General features: G+C 42.6%; 1 protein-coding gene across 1 annotated transcript in view; it reads left to right on the top strand.

Annotated features, from left to right (window-relative positions):
* LOC135054540 (zinc finger protein 436-like) overlaps positions 1-7196 on the top strand; it is a 75688-nt gene extending 68492 nt beyond the window's left edge. The window contains exon 7 of the mRNA XM_063957684.1: positions 4110-7196. Coding sequence (XP_063813754.1) covers positions 4110-5152 — 1043 coding nt within the window. The 3' untranslated portion in view covers positions 5153-7196. The remainder of the gene's footprint in view (positions 1-4109) is intronic.
* The last annotated feature ends 7116 nt before the right edge of the window (positions 7197-14312 follow it).

Here is a 14312-nt window from a genome sequence, read left to right as displayed (position 1 = left end):
GGTATTATTCCACACTATATTGTGGTACTGAAGCCAAACGGCTCGGTGAGATCTGAAATATTTGAACACTTACATACAAGCGTTCAAATCAAGATGGAGTCACTCAGAGCAGTGATGGCGAACCAGGAAGAAGGGGACGATATGGTGTCACTGGATATCAGGGACACTTACCTACATGTCCAAATTTGCCCTTCTCACCAAGGGTACCTCAGGTTCGTGGTACAGAACTGTCACTATCAGTTCAGACGCTGCCGTTTGGATTGTCCACGGCGCCCCGGGTCTTTACCAAGGTAATGGCCGAAATGATGATTCTTCTTAAAAGAAACTTGGACGCTTTCCTGATAAGGGCAAGGTCCAGAGAACAGTTGGAGGTCGGAGTAGCACTATCTTTAATAGTTCTACGACAGCACGAGTGGATTCTAAATATTCCAAAATCGCAGCTTTTCCGAGGACACGTCTACTGTTCCTAGGGATGATTCTGGACACAGTCCAGAAAAAGGTGTTTCTCCCAGAGGAGAAAGCCAGGGAGTTATCCGAGCTAATCGGGATCCTCCTAAAACCAGGAAAAGTGTCAGTGCATCATTGCACAAGAGTCCTGGTAAAAATGGTGGCTTATTACGAAGCAATTCCATTCGGCAGATTTCACGCAAGAACTCTTCAGTGGGATCTGCTGGACAAATGGTCCGGATCGCATCTTCAGATGCATCAGCGGATAACCCTATATCCAAGGACAAGGGTGTCTCTCTTGTGGTGATTACAGAGTGCTCATCTTCTAGAGGGCCACAGATTCAGCATTCAGGATTGGATGCTGGTGACCACGGAGGCCAGCCTGAGAGGCTGGGAAACAGTCACACAGGGAAAAAATTTCCAGGAAAGTGTGATCAAGTCTGGAGAATTCTCTCCACATAGATGGAGCTAAGAGCAAAATTATAATGCTCTAAACTTAGCAAGACCTCTGCTTCAAGGTCAGCCGGTATTGATCCAGTGGGATAACATCACGGCAGTCGCCCACGTAAACAGAAAAGGCGGCACAAGAAGCTGGAGGGCAGTGAAAAAACTGCAAGGATTTTTCGCTAGGCGGAAAATCATGTGATAGCACTGTCAGCAGTGTTCTCTCCGGGAGTGGACGACTGGGAAGCAGACTTCCTCAGCAGGCATGACCTCCACCCGGGAGAGTGGGAACTTCATAGGGAAGTTTTTCCGCATGATTGTGAACCATTGGCAAAGACCAAAGGTGGAAATGATGGCGTCCTGCCCGAACAAAAAACGGGACAGGTATTGCGCCAGGTCATGAGACCTTCAGGCGATAGCTGTGGATGTCCTGGTAACACCGTGGGTGTAACAGTCGGTGTATGTGTTCCCTCCTCTGTTTCTCATAACCAAGGTATTGAGAATTATAAGACATAGAGGAGTATGAACTATACTCGTGACTCCGGATTGGCCAAGAGGGACTTGGTACCCGGAACTTCAAGAGATGCTCACAGAGGACTAAGGGCCTGGGGAGCTAAGAAGGGACTTGCTTCAACAGGTACCATGTCTATTCCAAGACTTATCGCGGCTGCGTTTGACGGCATGGCGGTTGAATGCCGGATCCTGAAGGAAAAAGGCATTCCATAAGAGGTCATACCTACCCTGGTCAAAGCCAGGAAGGAGGTGACCGCACAACGTCAGCGCCACATGTGGTGAAAATATGTTGCGTGGGTGAGGCCAGGAAGGCCCCACGAAGAGAATTCAACTAGGTCGATTTCTACACTTCCTGAAAACAGGAGTGTTTTGAGCCTAAAATTGGGGTTCTTTAAGGTTTTAAGTTTCGGCCCTGTAGAATTTCTTCCGGAAAGAATTGACTTCAGTTCCTGAAGTCCAGATTGTCAAGGGAGTATTGCATATACACCCCTTTTTGTGCCTCTAGTGGCACCGTGGGATCTCAACATAGTGTTGGGATTCCTTAAATTCATATTGGTTTGAACCGCTCAAATCTGTGGATTTGAAATATCTCACATGGAAAGTGAACATGCTGTTGACCAATATCTCACATGGACAGTGACCATGCTGTTGGTCCTGGCCTCGGCCAGGCGATTGTCAGAATGGGCGGCTTTGTCTTACAAAAGCCCATATTTAATTTTCCATTCGGACAGGGCAGAACTGGGACTCGTCTCCAGTTTCTTCCTAAGGGGGTGTCAGGTTTTCACCTGAAACAACCTATTATGGTGCCTGCGGCTACTAGGGACTTGGAGGACTCCAAGTTACTAGACGTTGTCAGGACCCTAAAAATATATATATATATATATATATATATATATATAGTTTAGGACGGCTGGAGTCAGAAAGTCTGACTTGCTGTTTATATTGTATGCACCCAACAAGATGGGTGCTCCTGCGGTCTAAACAGACGATTGCACGTTGGATCTGTAGCACAATCCAACTTGCACATTCTGTGGCAGGCCTGCCACAGCCTAAATCTGTAAAGGCCCACTCCACTAGGAAAGTGGGCGCATCTTGGGCGGCTGCCCGAGGGGTCTCGGCATTACAACTTTGCCGAGCAGCTACGTGGTCAGGGGAGAACACGTTTGTAAAATTTTACAAATTTGATACTCTGGCTAAGGAGGACCTGGAGTTCTCTCGTTCGGTGCTGCAGAGTCATCCGCACTCTCCCGCCCGTTTGGGAGCTTTGGTATAATCCCCATGGTCCTGACGGAGTCCCCAGCATCCACTAGGACGTTAGAGAAAATAAGAATTTACTTACCGATAATTCTATTTCTCGTAGTCCGTAGTGGATGCTGGGCGCCCATCCCAAGTGCGGATTGTCTGCAATGCTTGTACATAGTTATTGTTACAAAAATCGGGTTATTACTATTGTTGTGAGCCATCTTTTCAGAGGCTACTTCGTTTTGTTATCATACTGTTAACTGGGTTCAGATCACAAGTTGTACGGTGTGATTGGTGTGGCTGGTATGAGTCTTACCCGGGATTCAAGATCCTTCCTTATTGTGTACGCTCGTCCGGGCACAGTACCTAACTGAGGCTTGGAGGAGGGTCATAGGGGGAGGAGCCAGTACGCACCATGTGACCTAAAAGCTTTTTTAGATGTGCCCTGTCTCCTGCGGAGCCCGCTATTCCCCATGGTCCTGACGGAGTCCCCAGCATCCACTACGGACTACGAGAAATAGAATTATCGGTAAGTAAATTCTTATTATGTGCCGTCTGTACCCCTCACCCGCACTACCGCTATACACACCCTTATGTGCCGTCTGTACCCCTCACCCGCACTACCGCTATACACTCCCTTATGTGCCATCTGTACCCCTCACCCGCACTACCGCTATACACTCCCTTATGTGCCGTCTGTACCCCTCACCCGCACTACCGCTATATACCCCCTTATGTGCCGTCTGTACCTCTCATCCGCACTACCGCTATACACTCCCTTATGTGCCATCTGTACCCCTCACCCGCACTACCGCTATACACTCCCTTATGTGCCGTCTGTACCCCTCACCTACACTACCGCTATACACTCCCTTATGTGCCGTCTGTACCCCTCACCCGCACTACCGCTATATACCCCCTTATGTGCCGTCTGTACCTCTCATCCGCACTACCGCTATACACTCCCTTATGTGCCATCTGTACCCCTCACCCGCACTACCGCTATACACTCCCTTATGTGCCGTCTGTACCCCTCACCTACACTACCGCTATACACTCCCTTATGTGCCGTCTGTACCCCTCACCTACACTACCGCTATACACTCCCTTATGTGCCGTCTGTACCCCTCACCTACACTACCACTATACACTCCCTTATGTGCCGTCTGTACCCCTCACCCGCATTACCGCTATACACTCTTATTTGCCATCTGTACCCCTCACCCACAATATATGCAGCAGAAACATAAAATCTGCACTATACCCAATGCCAGCAGAAGAGGGCTGTCACAGCTGGGTGTATGGTTAGATAAGAGCCATGTTTGTTTTTTTGAAAATGTGTCATATATGTAATCTGGGGGAAAAATAACATTGTGATCTTAGTAATAATCTGAATATTTTTTCTTAGTTACATAAAATATATTAACACAATTCTATTTCCATACATTTTATTTTATTCCCAGCAGATGGAGGCACAATGAAGAATACCTCGGAGGGAGATCTTATATTGTCTCCACATTGTAAAATAGAAGATAACATCACTCACGATTCTCCAGGATACGATCCTGTTACTTTATATATACACCCAGTACCTCACAATGCAGATATAGCATATGATCCCTCTAATCATGAGGACTGTACTACTGATATCTCCAGTAATACTGCACACAGTACAGCTCACAGAGGTGATAACATGTTTCCCTGTTCTGAGTGTGGGAAATGTTTCAGAAGTAAATCAGTTCTTGGTAGACATCAGAGAACTCACACAGGTGAGAAGCCATTTCTATGTCCTGAGTGTGGGAAATTTTTTGCAAATAAATCAAATCTTGTTGTACATCACAGAATTCACACAGGTGAGAGGCCATTTCCATGTCCTGAGTGTGGGAAATGTTTTGCAAATAAATCACATCTTGTTAAACATTTGAGAAGTCACACAGGTGAGAGGCCATTTCCATGCTCTGAGTGTGAGAAATGTTTTACACATAAAAAAAGTCTTATTAAACATCAGAGAAGTCACACAGGTGAGAGGCCATTTCCATGTTCCGAGTGTGGAAAATGTTTCACAGCGAAATCACATCTTGTTGTACATCAAAGAATTCACACAGGTGAGAGGCCATTTCCATGCTCTGAGTGTGGGAAATGTTTTACATATAAAAATAGTCTTCTTAAACATCAGGGAAGTCACACAGGTGAGAGGCCATTTCCATGCTCCGAGTGTGGAAAATGTTTCACAGCGAAATCACATCTTGTTGTACATCAGAGAATTCACACAGGTGAGAAACCATTTCCATGCCCTGAGTGTGGGAAATGTTTCACAACGAAATCACATCTTGTTTCACATCAGAAAAGTCACACAGTTGAGAAACCATTTCCATGCCCTGAGTGTGGGAAATGTTTTACAGATAAATCACATCTTGTTACACATCAGAGAAGTCACACAGGTGAGAGGCCATTTCCATGCACTGAGTCTGGGAAATGTTTTACAAATAGAGCTGCTCTTGTATGACATAAAAAGATGAGCAGATGAACACCATACTCGCCCTTAGGTCTGTACCCCGCACCCACAGTACCGCTATAAAATGCAATACTACTTTGTAAGGTTCAATTTACCCTGTAAATCTTAATGCCTAACTGAACCTAAGAATCCTATCTCTGTTCCACAGTTCACAGGGTCATATAGGCAGCCCGGGGGAATTGTGGGTTCTACATAAAAAAACATTATTTTGTAAAACTTTTTAACAACCCAACATGGGCGTCGGAACAGGGGAAAGTCAGGGAACTATCGGAATGGCGGCTGAGGCCCATTCTATAGTGGACCATTGTATCAGCTCAGCTGGGCAAGACCACGTCAGAATTCTGTGACTTGTGAGGTGATTCTTTTTCTGTTTTTTTAAAATGTTACATATATATTTTGGGAAGTTGGATATATGCATGTACTGTACATTTGTATATATTGGAACAGTTTTAATTCTTGCAATATGTTGAAGTCTCATTGTGGTAGAAGTAAAGCCGTACCAGGCCTAACACCCTGCAGAGCCTACACTAAGATGTGACTAAATTTGTATGTGAGGTAAATCATGAGGGGCCTGAGCATGGGGTAATTATCAGTCATAGGAATCTCCTGAGTGACAGATGAATAGGGTATGAGGAACATTGCTAGAGATAGACACCAGATGGGTAAAGCATTATGGGATATCGGGTTACAAAGTGATTGGCTAAACATGGTGACATCACTGTGGGTCTAACATGTAAATCATCACATATACACTTATCTGATGGTTACTGTGTGTACATGTAGCCATGGTTAATGATTGCTTCCCAATATGTGCTGGTATAGCCTATGGGCACAATATAGGTATTGGGGACATTGTTGATAATTTATAGTTCATTTATCATATTGTGACATACGGGTGGCGTTGGGTTAAAATTAGTTTTAGAGCCGCCCTGTATGGAGAGCTGGGGAATCTTCTAGAGCACCCTGAGGACAGGAGGACCCGCGTGCAGAGAGCGGGAGAAGAGAGGATCGCGAGCCACAGGGGAGAAGTGATATAAGGAAGCTCAGGTCAGCAGTTCCCCAGAGGTTGAGTGCGGTCTCCGGAGCAGTCTCGGCTTTACTTACTGCGGTAAACACAGCTGAAGTAGCCGAGGCTAGGAGGAGGGAGAGCAGTGGTAGACACCGGGAACGCTTCCTGCGTGTGTGTAGAGGGACGCCCACAGACACCCCAGCGAGATACTAGGCAGCTCTGACAGAGAGATCCGGAAGGCACCCATGGTTAACCACCTGCCATCTCTCTGATGACGGTGAGGTAGAGGCATCCGCACTCCTGTAGTCTGGGAAGAGAGAACAACTCGGATAATCAGGAGGAGTCGGGAGAGTGTCCAAAATCAAGCAGCCCACAAGGAACAAGGGAGGTGTGACTGATAACTGTGCACATCACCACCCTATTAACCCCTCATTAAGATTGTACGGAGGCATGCAGCCCGGAAAATGCTTTGCTGTAAACTCTTCTTAGAGGCCACTTGACTTACATTATGGACATATTACTTTGAACCCTTTCGTTTGGACCTTCTCATGCATGTTAGAGCTAGAGAGAAATTCTACAGAGATGGATTCCACTCACTTTAATATGACCAGGCCAGAAATGGCCACTTTGGAGGAATTGTCCTTGAGAATGGACATCATAATCCGTAAAGCGGATAAGGGGGGATCCATTGTAATCCAAGATTTGGATGATTATGTGAAGGAAAGCGAGGGTCAACTTAGTGATACTAACGTGCAGTTCATGCAAGACAGCCCAAGAATTTACAGGAACTGGAGGCTTTTTGCCAAGAATAATGGCCAGCTTTACCATCTGAGAAAATAAAGAGCCTCATCCACAACTACCACAAAAGACTTCAAGCTGTCATTAATGTTAAATGGGGCAATACACGGTATTAAGAACTGGGGTATGTACTCTTTTGATCAAGGTCATTTGGGTAGTTTCTGTTGTCATGATTTAAAAAGAGTAAACACAGTTGTTTGACAATAAATGGCTTCACCCAACCACTAACCATGAGTGAAAGAAAAGTTTGTGAGTTATCATTCATATTCTCTGACAAATGGCCAGAAAATCACAAATTCTGCTAGGGTATGTAAACTTATGAGCACAACTGTATTACTAATACAAGTATACTCATAGCCTATGCACAGCTTTGTTATTGGATAAGGAGCCAAGGCCCCCGAAAGACGGCACCACAGACTAGCACTGATTGAGGAATATTTTCTCCCTCCTACCCAGGGACTGAACTTATAGACAGAGACTTTAATAGGTAGAAAAAGAAAAAAGGGGTCGCACAAACATGTATATGTACTAATCCATATTTTTCAATGAGTCACAAAGATCCTTTCCCATATACTTGAATTTCATTAATCATCTATCAATTAAATTGTATGGGAGGTGCTCCTGGGAATAAATTATATACATATAACAAAAAACCAGAAGAAGGAAGTATTCCCTATTATGGGCACACTCGGACTTGGTGACAATATTCTTAAAGTCAAATATCAAATGATCAATGGTCAGAAATGTGATCACAATCGGATGCGCTTTAGACACAGTGTGCAGCCAGACCGTAATATCCTATTTGAAGGGTTCCCCGTCACCTTCACCAAACACCAAACCAAAAAATACAAAGCAGGATGAACTTATCTGGCGCTACTGATAGGTTAAAGGTCCATACGAATAATCCGTCAGTGCATATCAATCATGAGGACTTGTATCCACCCAAAAGTAAAACAAAGTTATATATAGTGAAGTACAGTTTTTAATTCTGGTTTCAGGTTAATGACAGTTAAAATGAATTGTTTAAAAGCTCCACACACAACTACATAAATAAAATGAAGGTCTTAATGACTGTGATTGAATGAATTACCAGAAGCAAAGAACTGACAAATCAGTTCAGTATCAGCATATGTGTAGTGGGTTCCGGATTTCCACAGATCATATATCACCGCTGAAACAGCTTGCCTGGACTTTACCTCGTCGCTGTCACCTCGACCACCAAGTATCGATGTCCCTGCTCCAACGCGTTTCCACCTCTTAAACTGAGGTCTTTTTCAAGGAGATTCCGGGCTGTGTGTGTGGTGAAAAGCCCCCAAATATTCAAAAGCAGTCCTGTCCAATCCCCGTCTTACAACTTCAGCTGATAATCGTTTGGCAATCTACTACAAGTCCCACAATACATTATGTTAAGCTGATACAAGTTCCCGTAGTGACGTAACGTCACTTCCGGTCCGTCACGAAGCCCGTATATCCACTAATCCTATTCAATAGGCAGTCCAATATAAATCCGTATATAGTCCAAAGAAAAGCTGTTGAAGGTTTAGGAATGTATAGGGTAACAAATAGACACGCGTCCCAGGTATCTATGGAGACGGACATCACCGGAAGTGATGTAATACGATCTGGATTTGATTGACGCCCCCTCTCCCGTTACCATGGACACACAAACGTAAATGACTTAAAAAACTTTGAGGGATAAAAGTCTTGTCCACCTAAACACAGCCGTGCACCCCCGCTATGTGAAATATATGATATCTATGATGTATAGAAAACAGGTGGTAGCTTGGTGTACTGAATAGGATTAGTGGATATACGGGCTTCGTGACGGACCGGAAGTGACGTTACGTCACTACGGGAACTTGTATCAGCTTAACATAATGTATTGTGGGACTTGTAGTAGATTGCCAAACGATTATCAGCTGAAGTTGTAAGACAGGGATTGGACAGGACTGCTTTTAAATATTTGGGGGCTTTTCTCCACACACACAGCCCGGAATCTCCTTGAAAAAGACCTCCGTTTAAGAGGTGGAAACGCGTTGGAGCAGGGACATCGATACTTGGTGGTCGAGGTGACAGTGACGAGGTGAAGTCCAGGCAAGCTGTTTCAGCGGTGATATATGATCTGTGGAAATCCGGAACCCACTACACATATGCTGATACTGAACTGATTTGTCAGTTCTTTGCTTCTGGTAATTCATTCAATCACAGTCATTAAGACCTTCATTTTATTTATGTAGTTGTGTGTGGAGCTTTTAAACAATTCATTTTAACTGTCATTAACCTGAAACCAGAATTAAAAACTGTACTTCACTATATATAACTTTGTTTTACTTTTGGGTGGATACAAGTCCTCATGATTGATATGCACTGACGGATTATTCGTATGGACCTTTAACCTATCAGTAGCGCCAGATAAGTTTATCCTGCTTTGTATTTTTTGGTTAAATATCAAATGATATTCGACCACTAAGTTTAAAATATAACTTTTATTTATTATCTTAAAACATCTGCGAAAATATTGTGCATGTGAAAACCAGTGCAAAAAATAATAAACTAATGTGAAAAAAGGTTAAAAATTCAGTCACTGCTACTTTTTCATTCCTCACTCTCCCAAGTGTTAAGAATGTATCCAAATAGTTGCTTAATCTTTTCCTTTATATCATAATAGAAACAATAATATCCTTTAGATGTACCTCTGTTAAGACTATTGAGGACTTAATTAATTGACACTCTCTCTCAACATCTATGTCACAGAGTTGTCCTTTGTGATCCCTAAATAAATGTAATATAATAGGGTAAATAGTCCAAGCAGTATTCTTAATGCAATTAACTCCTATTGTATTGTCAGCTTTTGCTTGAGATTATGGTAATATTGCAAACGTTATGTGATGCCAGTTATAATGCTGATGATAATCCTAGACAAGTGACATGGCTGTAATGATTTAATTACCTAAGCATGCTATTTTATTAGATCTATATATATAATTTTTGTCACATGTATTCAGATATTCAGATGACAGGATGCATTCCCTGTTATTAATAAATCGGAATCTCACCGATTTGAAATAAACTCTGTAAACTGGCACAGACTGTACTATTCAACAGCTCATACCCCTTGATCATGGTTTAGATTCCCACATTCATATTTTCTCTAGATATTAATATCAGTTGGAAAAATGTGACAAACGTGTTATTAGGATATATATCCACCATGGAACCCTGATCTTAAATTTCGCCAGTTAGAACAATGTGGCGGTAATATATTGTTATAAGTGCGTTGTATCATTTAATGATATAGACCAAAGTGATATATTGTCATGCTTTCACGGACTCCAGTTTATATCTGCTGGTCATGATTATATCCACAAATCTGCACATACACGGTGATAGAGCTGTGTCCCATAAATTAACAGGTGTTTAAGTCTCAAGCAAGGCTCTTGATATTAGTAAACGTGTTTGGCAATACACAGCATGGAGATTATATGTTTATGACACATTATACACCATTCATTGTAAGTACTTTTCAATGGTATTGAAAGGATAAATGGGTAAGTGTGTTTTGTTATAAAGTTATGGTGCCTTTCAAAAAGCACCCGTCTGCCGCGGCTCCCAGCTCCCCAATTAGACACACTAAGATCCCCGTCAATACGGGACCGTCTGGAGTATAACTAATTAGAGCCGCAGACTCGTGCTACATGCAGCCGCTAACCGCCGCCTCCCGTTCCCAGGCTACCCACACCACTGGCGGGTGTCCGTGCTGCTGCGGCTGTTAGTCGCCGCCCCCCGTGTCCCGGGTCTCACACACTGCTAGCAATATCCGTCAGTGTGAGGCCGCCGGGTATATGCCCCGCTACGGCTGCGGCTATGACTGCAATGTCTGCTGTAGCTGTGTCATAAACTAAAATACATATGGTACATTTATCTCAACATCGGATACATTTAATTAGAGTGACTGAACATTTAAAATGCTGATTGACAGACACACTACTGTGTGAACTGTCTCCTAACGACCGTTTAGCATGAGCTTAATCATAGGAAACCCGATTGTCGGGTCTGACAGAGCTAAATACCCAGTCAGTATCTTTCATTGGCCCTACAAATTTGATTGACATATCTCCTGTCCAGTCGTAAACAATTTTAATATAAAGACTCTGTTAATGAATAGGCTGGCAGGAAGAGTGCATCATTAGTGGTTTACAGCCAATATTTATTTACTTCAAGCTTTATTTGCTTATAATTGTTCTCCCTCTAAATGAATTAAGTTTACCCTACTATAGATTTGTTTATTTTTACTAAATTATTTTGAATTTACCATTATTGATATATTGCAATTAAGTTTTTGATATTATTACTATTTGATTTTTTAATTTTTTTATTTTTTAATCATTTCATTCTACTCCAGTATATAGGGAATAATATAAATTAGTTTTCATTTTGTTGTTTTTTTATATGTGTAACTGTGCCATCCATATCCTTTTGATATGAAATATCCATGTGCATGTGACAAATAAAATATTATTTAGTGATTAGTGCCATTACCAAACCTCTGGAATAGTTATTACAGTGATGCATGTATATGTAGTCTAATGCATTTTGTAATGAAATTGTTTACAACTGGACAGGAGATATGTCAATCAAATTTGTAGGGCCAATGAAAGATACTGACTGGGTATTTAGCTCTGTCAGACCCAACAATCGGGTTTCCTATGATTAAGCTCATGCGAAACGGTCGTTAGGAGACAGTTCACACAGTAGTGTGTCTGTCAATCAGCATTTTAAATGTTCAGTCACTCTAATTAAATGTATCCGATGTTGAGATAAATGTACCATATGTATTTTAGTTTATGACACGGCTACAGCAGACATTGCAGTCATAGCCGCAGCCATAGCGGGGCATATACCCGGCGGCCTCACACTGACGGATATTGCTAGCAGTGTGTGAGACCTGGGACACGGGGGGCGGCGACTAACAGCCGCAGCAGCACGGACACCCGCCAGTGGTGTGGGTAGCCTGGGAACGGGAGGCGGCGGTTAGCGGCTGCATGTAGCACGAGTCTGCGGCTCTAATTAGTTATACTCCAGACGGTCCCGTATTGACGGGGATCTTAGTGTGTCTAATTGGGGAGCTGGGAGCCGCGGCAGACGGGTGCTTTTTGAAAGGCACCATAACTTTATAACAAAACACACTTACCCATTTATCCTTTCAATACCATTGAAAAGTATTCACAATGAATGGTGTATAATGTGTCATAAACATATAACCTCCATGCTGTGTATTGCTAAACACGTTTACTAATATCAAGAGCCTTGCTTGAGACTTAAACACCTGTTAATTTATGGGACACAGCTCTATCACCGTGTATGTGCAGATTTGTGGATATAATCATGACCAGCAGATATAAACTGGAGTTCGTGAAAGCATGACAATATATCACTTTGGTCTATATCATTAAATGATACAACGCACTTATAACAATATATTACCGCCACATTGTTCTAACTGGCGAAATTTAAGATCAGGGTTCCATGGTGGATATATATCCTAATAACACGTTTGTCACATTTTTCCAACTGATATTAATATCTAGAGAAAATATGAATGTGGGAATCTAAACCATGATCAAGGGGTATGAGCTGTTGAATAGTACAGTCTGTGCCAGTTTACAGAGTTTATTTCAAATCGGTGAGATTCCGATTTATTAATAACAGGGAATGCATCCTGTCATCTGAATATCTGAATACATGTGACAAAAATTATACATATAGATCTAATAAAATAGCATGCTTAGGTAATTAAATCATTACAGCCATGTCACTTGTCTAGGATTATTATCAGCATTATAACTGGCATCACATAACGTTTGCAATATTACCATAATCTCAAGCAAAAGCTGACAATACAATAGGAGTTAATTGCATTAAGAATACTGCTTGGACTATTTACCCTATTATATTACATTTATTTAGGGATCACAAAGGACAACTCTGTGACATAGATGTTGAGAGAGAGTGTCAATTAATTAAGTCCTCAATAGTCTTTACAGAGGTACATCTAAAGGATATTATTGTTTCTATTATGATATAAAGGAAAAGATTTAGCAACTATTTGGATACATTCTTAACACTTGGGAGAGTGAGGAATGAAAAAGTAGCAGTGACTGAATTTTTAACCTTTTTTCACATTAGTTTATTATTTTTTGCACTGGTTTTCACATGCACAATATTTTCGCAGATGTTTTAAGATAATAAATAAAAGTTATATTTTAAACTTAGTGGTCGAACATCATTTGATATTTGACTTTAAGAATATTGTCACCAAGTCCGAGTGTGCCCATAATAGGGAATACTTCCTTCTTCTGGTTTTTTGTTAGACAGAGACTTTAACACACGTAGGGTTAACCTGGGATCTAGGTGATAGACCATCCATGGGTGCAGGAGAGATAAAAGCAAAGGGACAATTGCTTGTATACCAACAATATGTAATTTGACACTAGTGTTCAGCTAAGCAAACCAATAGGTGCATAGGATAGAGTGTATCAAGGCTAACAAAGTTGCAATCGCTGGACACCCGGGATAATACAAATGACTCAGTATATTACCAAGATAATTCATATATGTAGCTGAGCTGGATAGTGGAGGACGTTGTCAATTCATAAAGTGTTAGTCGTCTAAAAGAGAAAGACGTAACTTTGTCAGGAGCCGCATAATCTTAAACCAAGCTGCCGAGCAACAGGGAACAGCTGCATTGCATATTGGTAGTGGAACAAGAGTCTGAGAAGCTACTTTCTCTAACGTCCTAGTGGATGCTGGGGACTCTGTAAGGACCATGGGGAATAGACGGGCACCGCAGGAGACTGGGCACTCTAAAGAAAGATTAGGTACTATCTGGTGTGCACTGGCTCCTCCCTCTATGCCCCTCCTCCAGACCTCAGTTAGAATCTGTGCCCGGCCAGAACTGGGTGCTCCTAGTGGGCTCTCCTGAGCTTACTAGTAATGAAAGTATATTGTTAGGTTTTTTATTTTCAGAGAGCTTCTGCTGGCAACAGACTCTCTGCTACGTGGGACTGAGGGGAAAGAAGCAAACCTACTCACTGCAGCTAGGTTGCGCTTCTTAGGCTACTGGACACCATTAGCTCCAGAGGGATCGAACACAGGTACCTGACCTTGATCGTCCGTTCCCGGAGCCGTGCCGCCGTCCCCCTCGCAGAGCCAGAAGAACAGCAGAAGAAAGAAGACATCGAAATTGGTGGCAGAAGACTCCTGTCTTCACTTAAGGTAGCGCACAGCACTGCAGCTGTGCGCCATTGCTCCCACTGCACACTCCGGTCACTGTAGGGTGCAGGG

This window comes from Pseudophryne corroboree, chromosome 3, assembly GCF_028390025.1.
Source record: "Pseudophryne corroboree isolate aPseCor3 chromosome 3, aPseCor3.hap2, whole genome shotgun sequence".
Taxonomy (NCBI): Eukaryota; Metazoa; Chordata; class Amphibia; order Anura; family Myobatrachidae; genus Pseudophryne; species Pseudophryne corroboree.
This window is presented reverse-complemented; position numbering and strand designations above follow the sequence as displayed.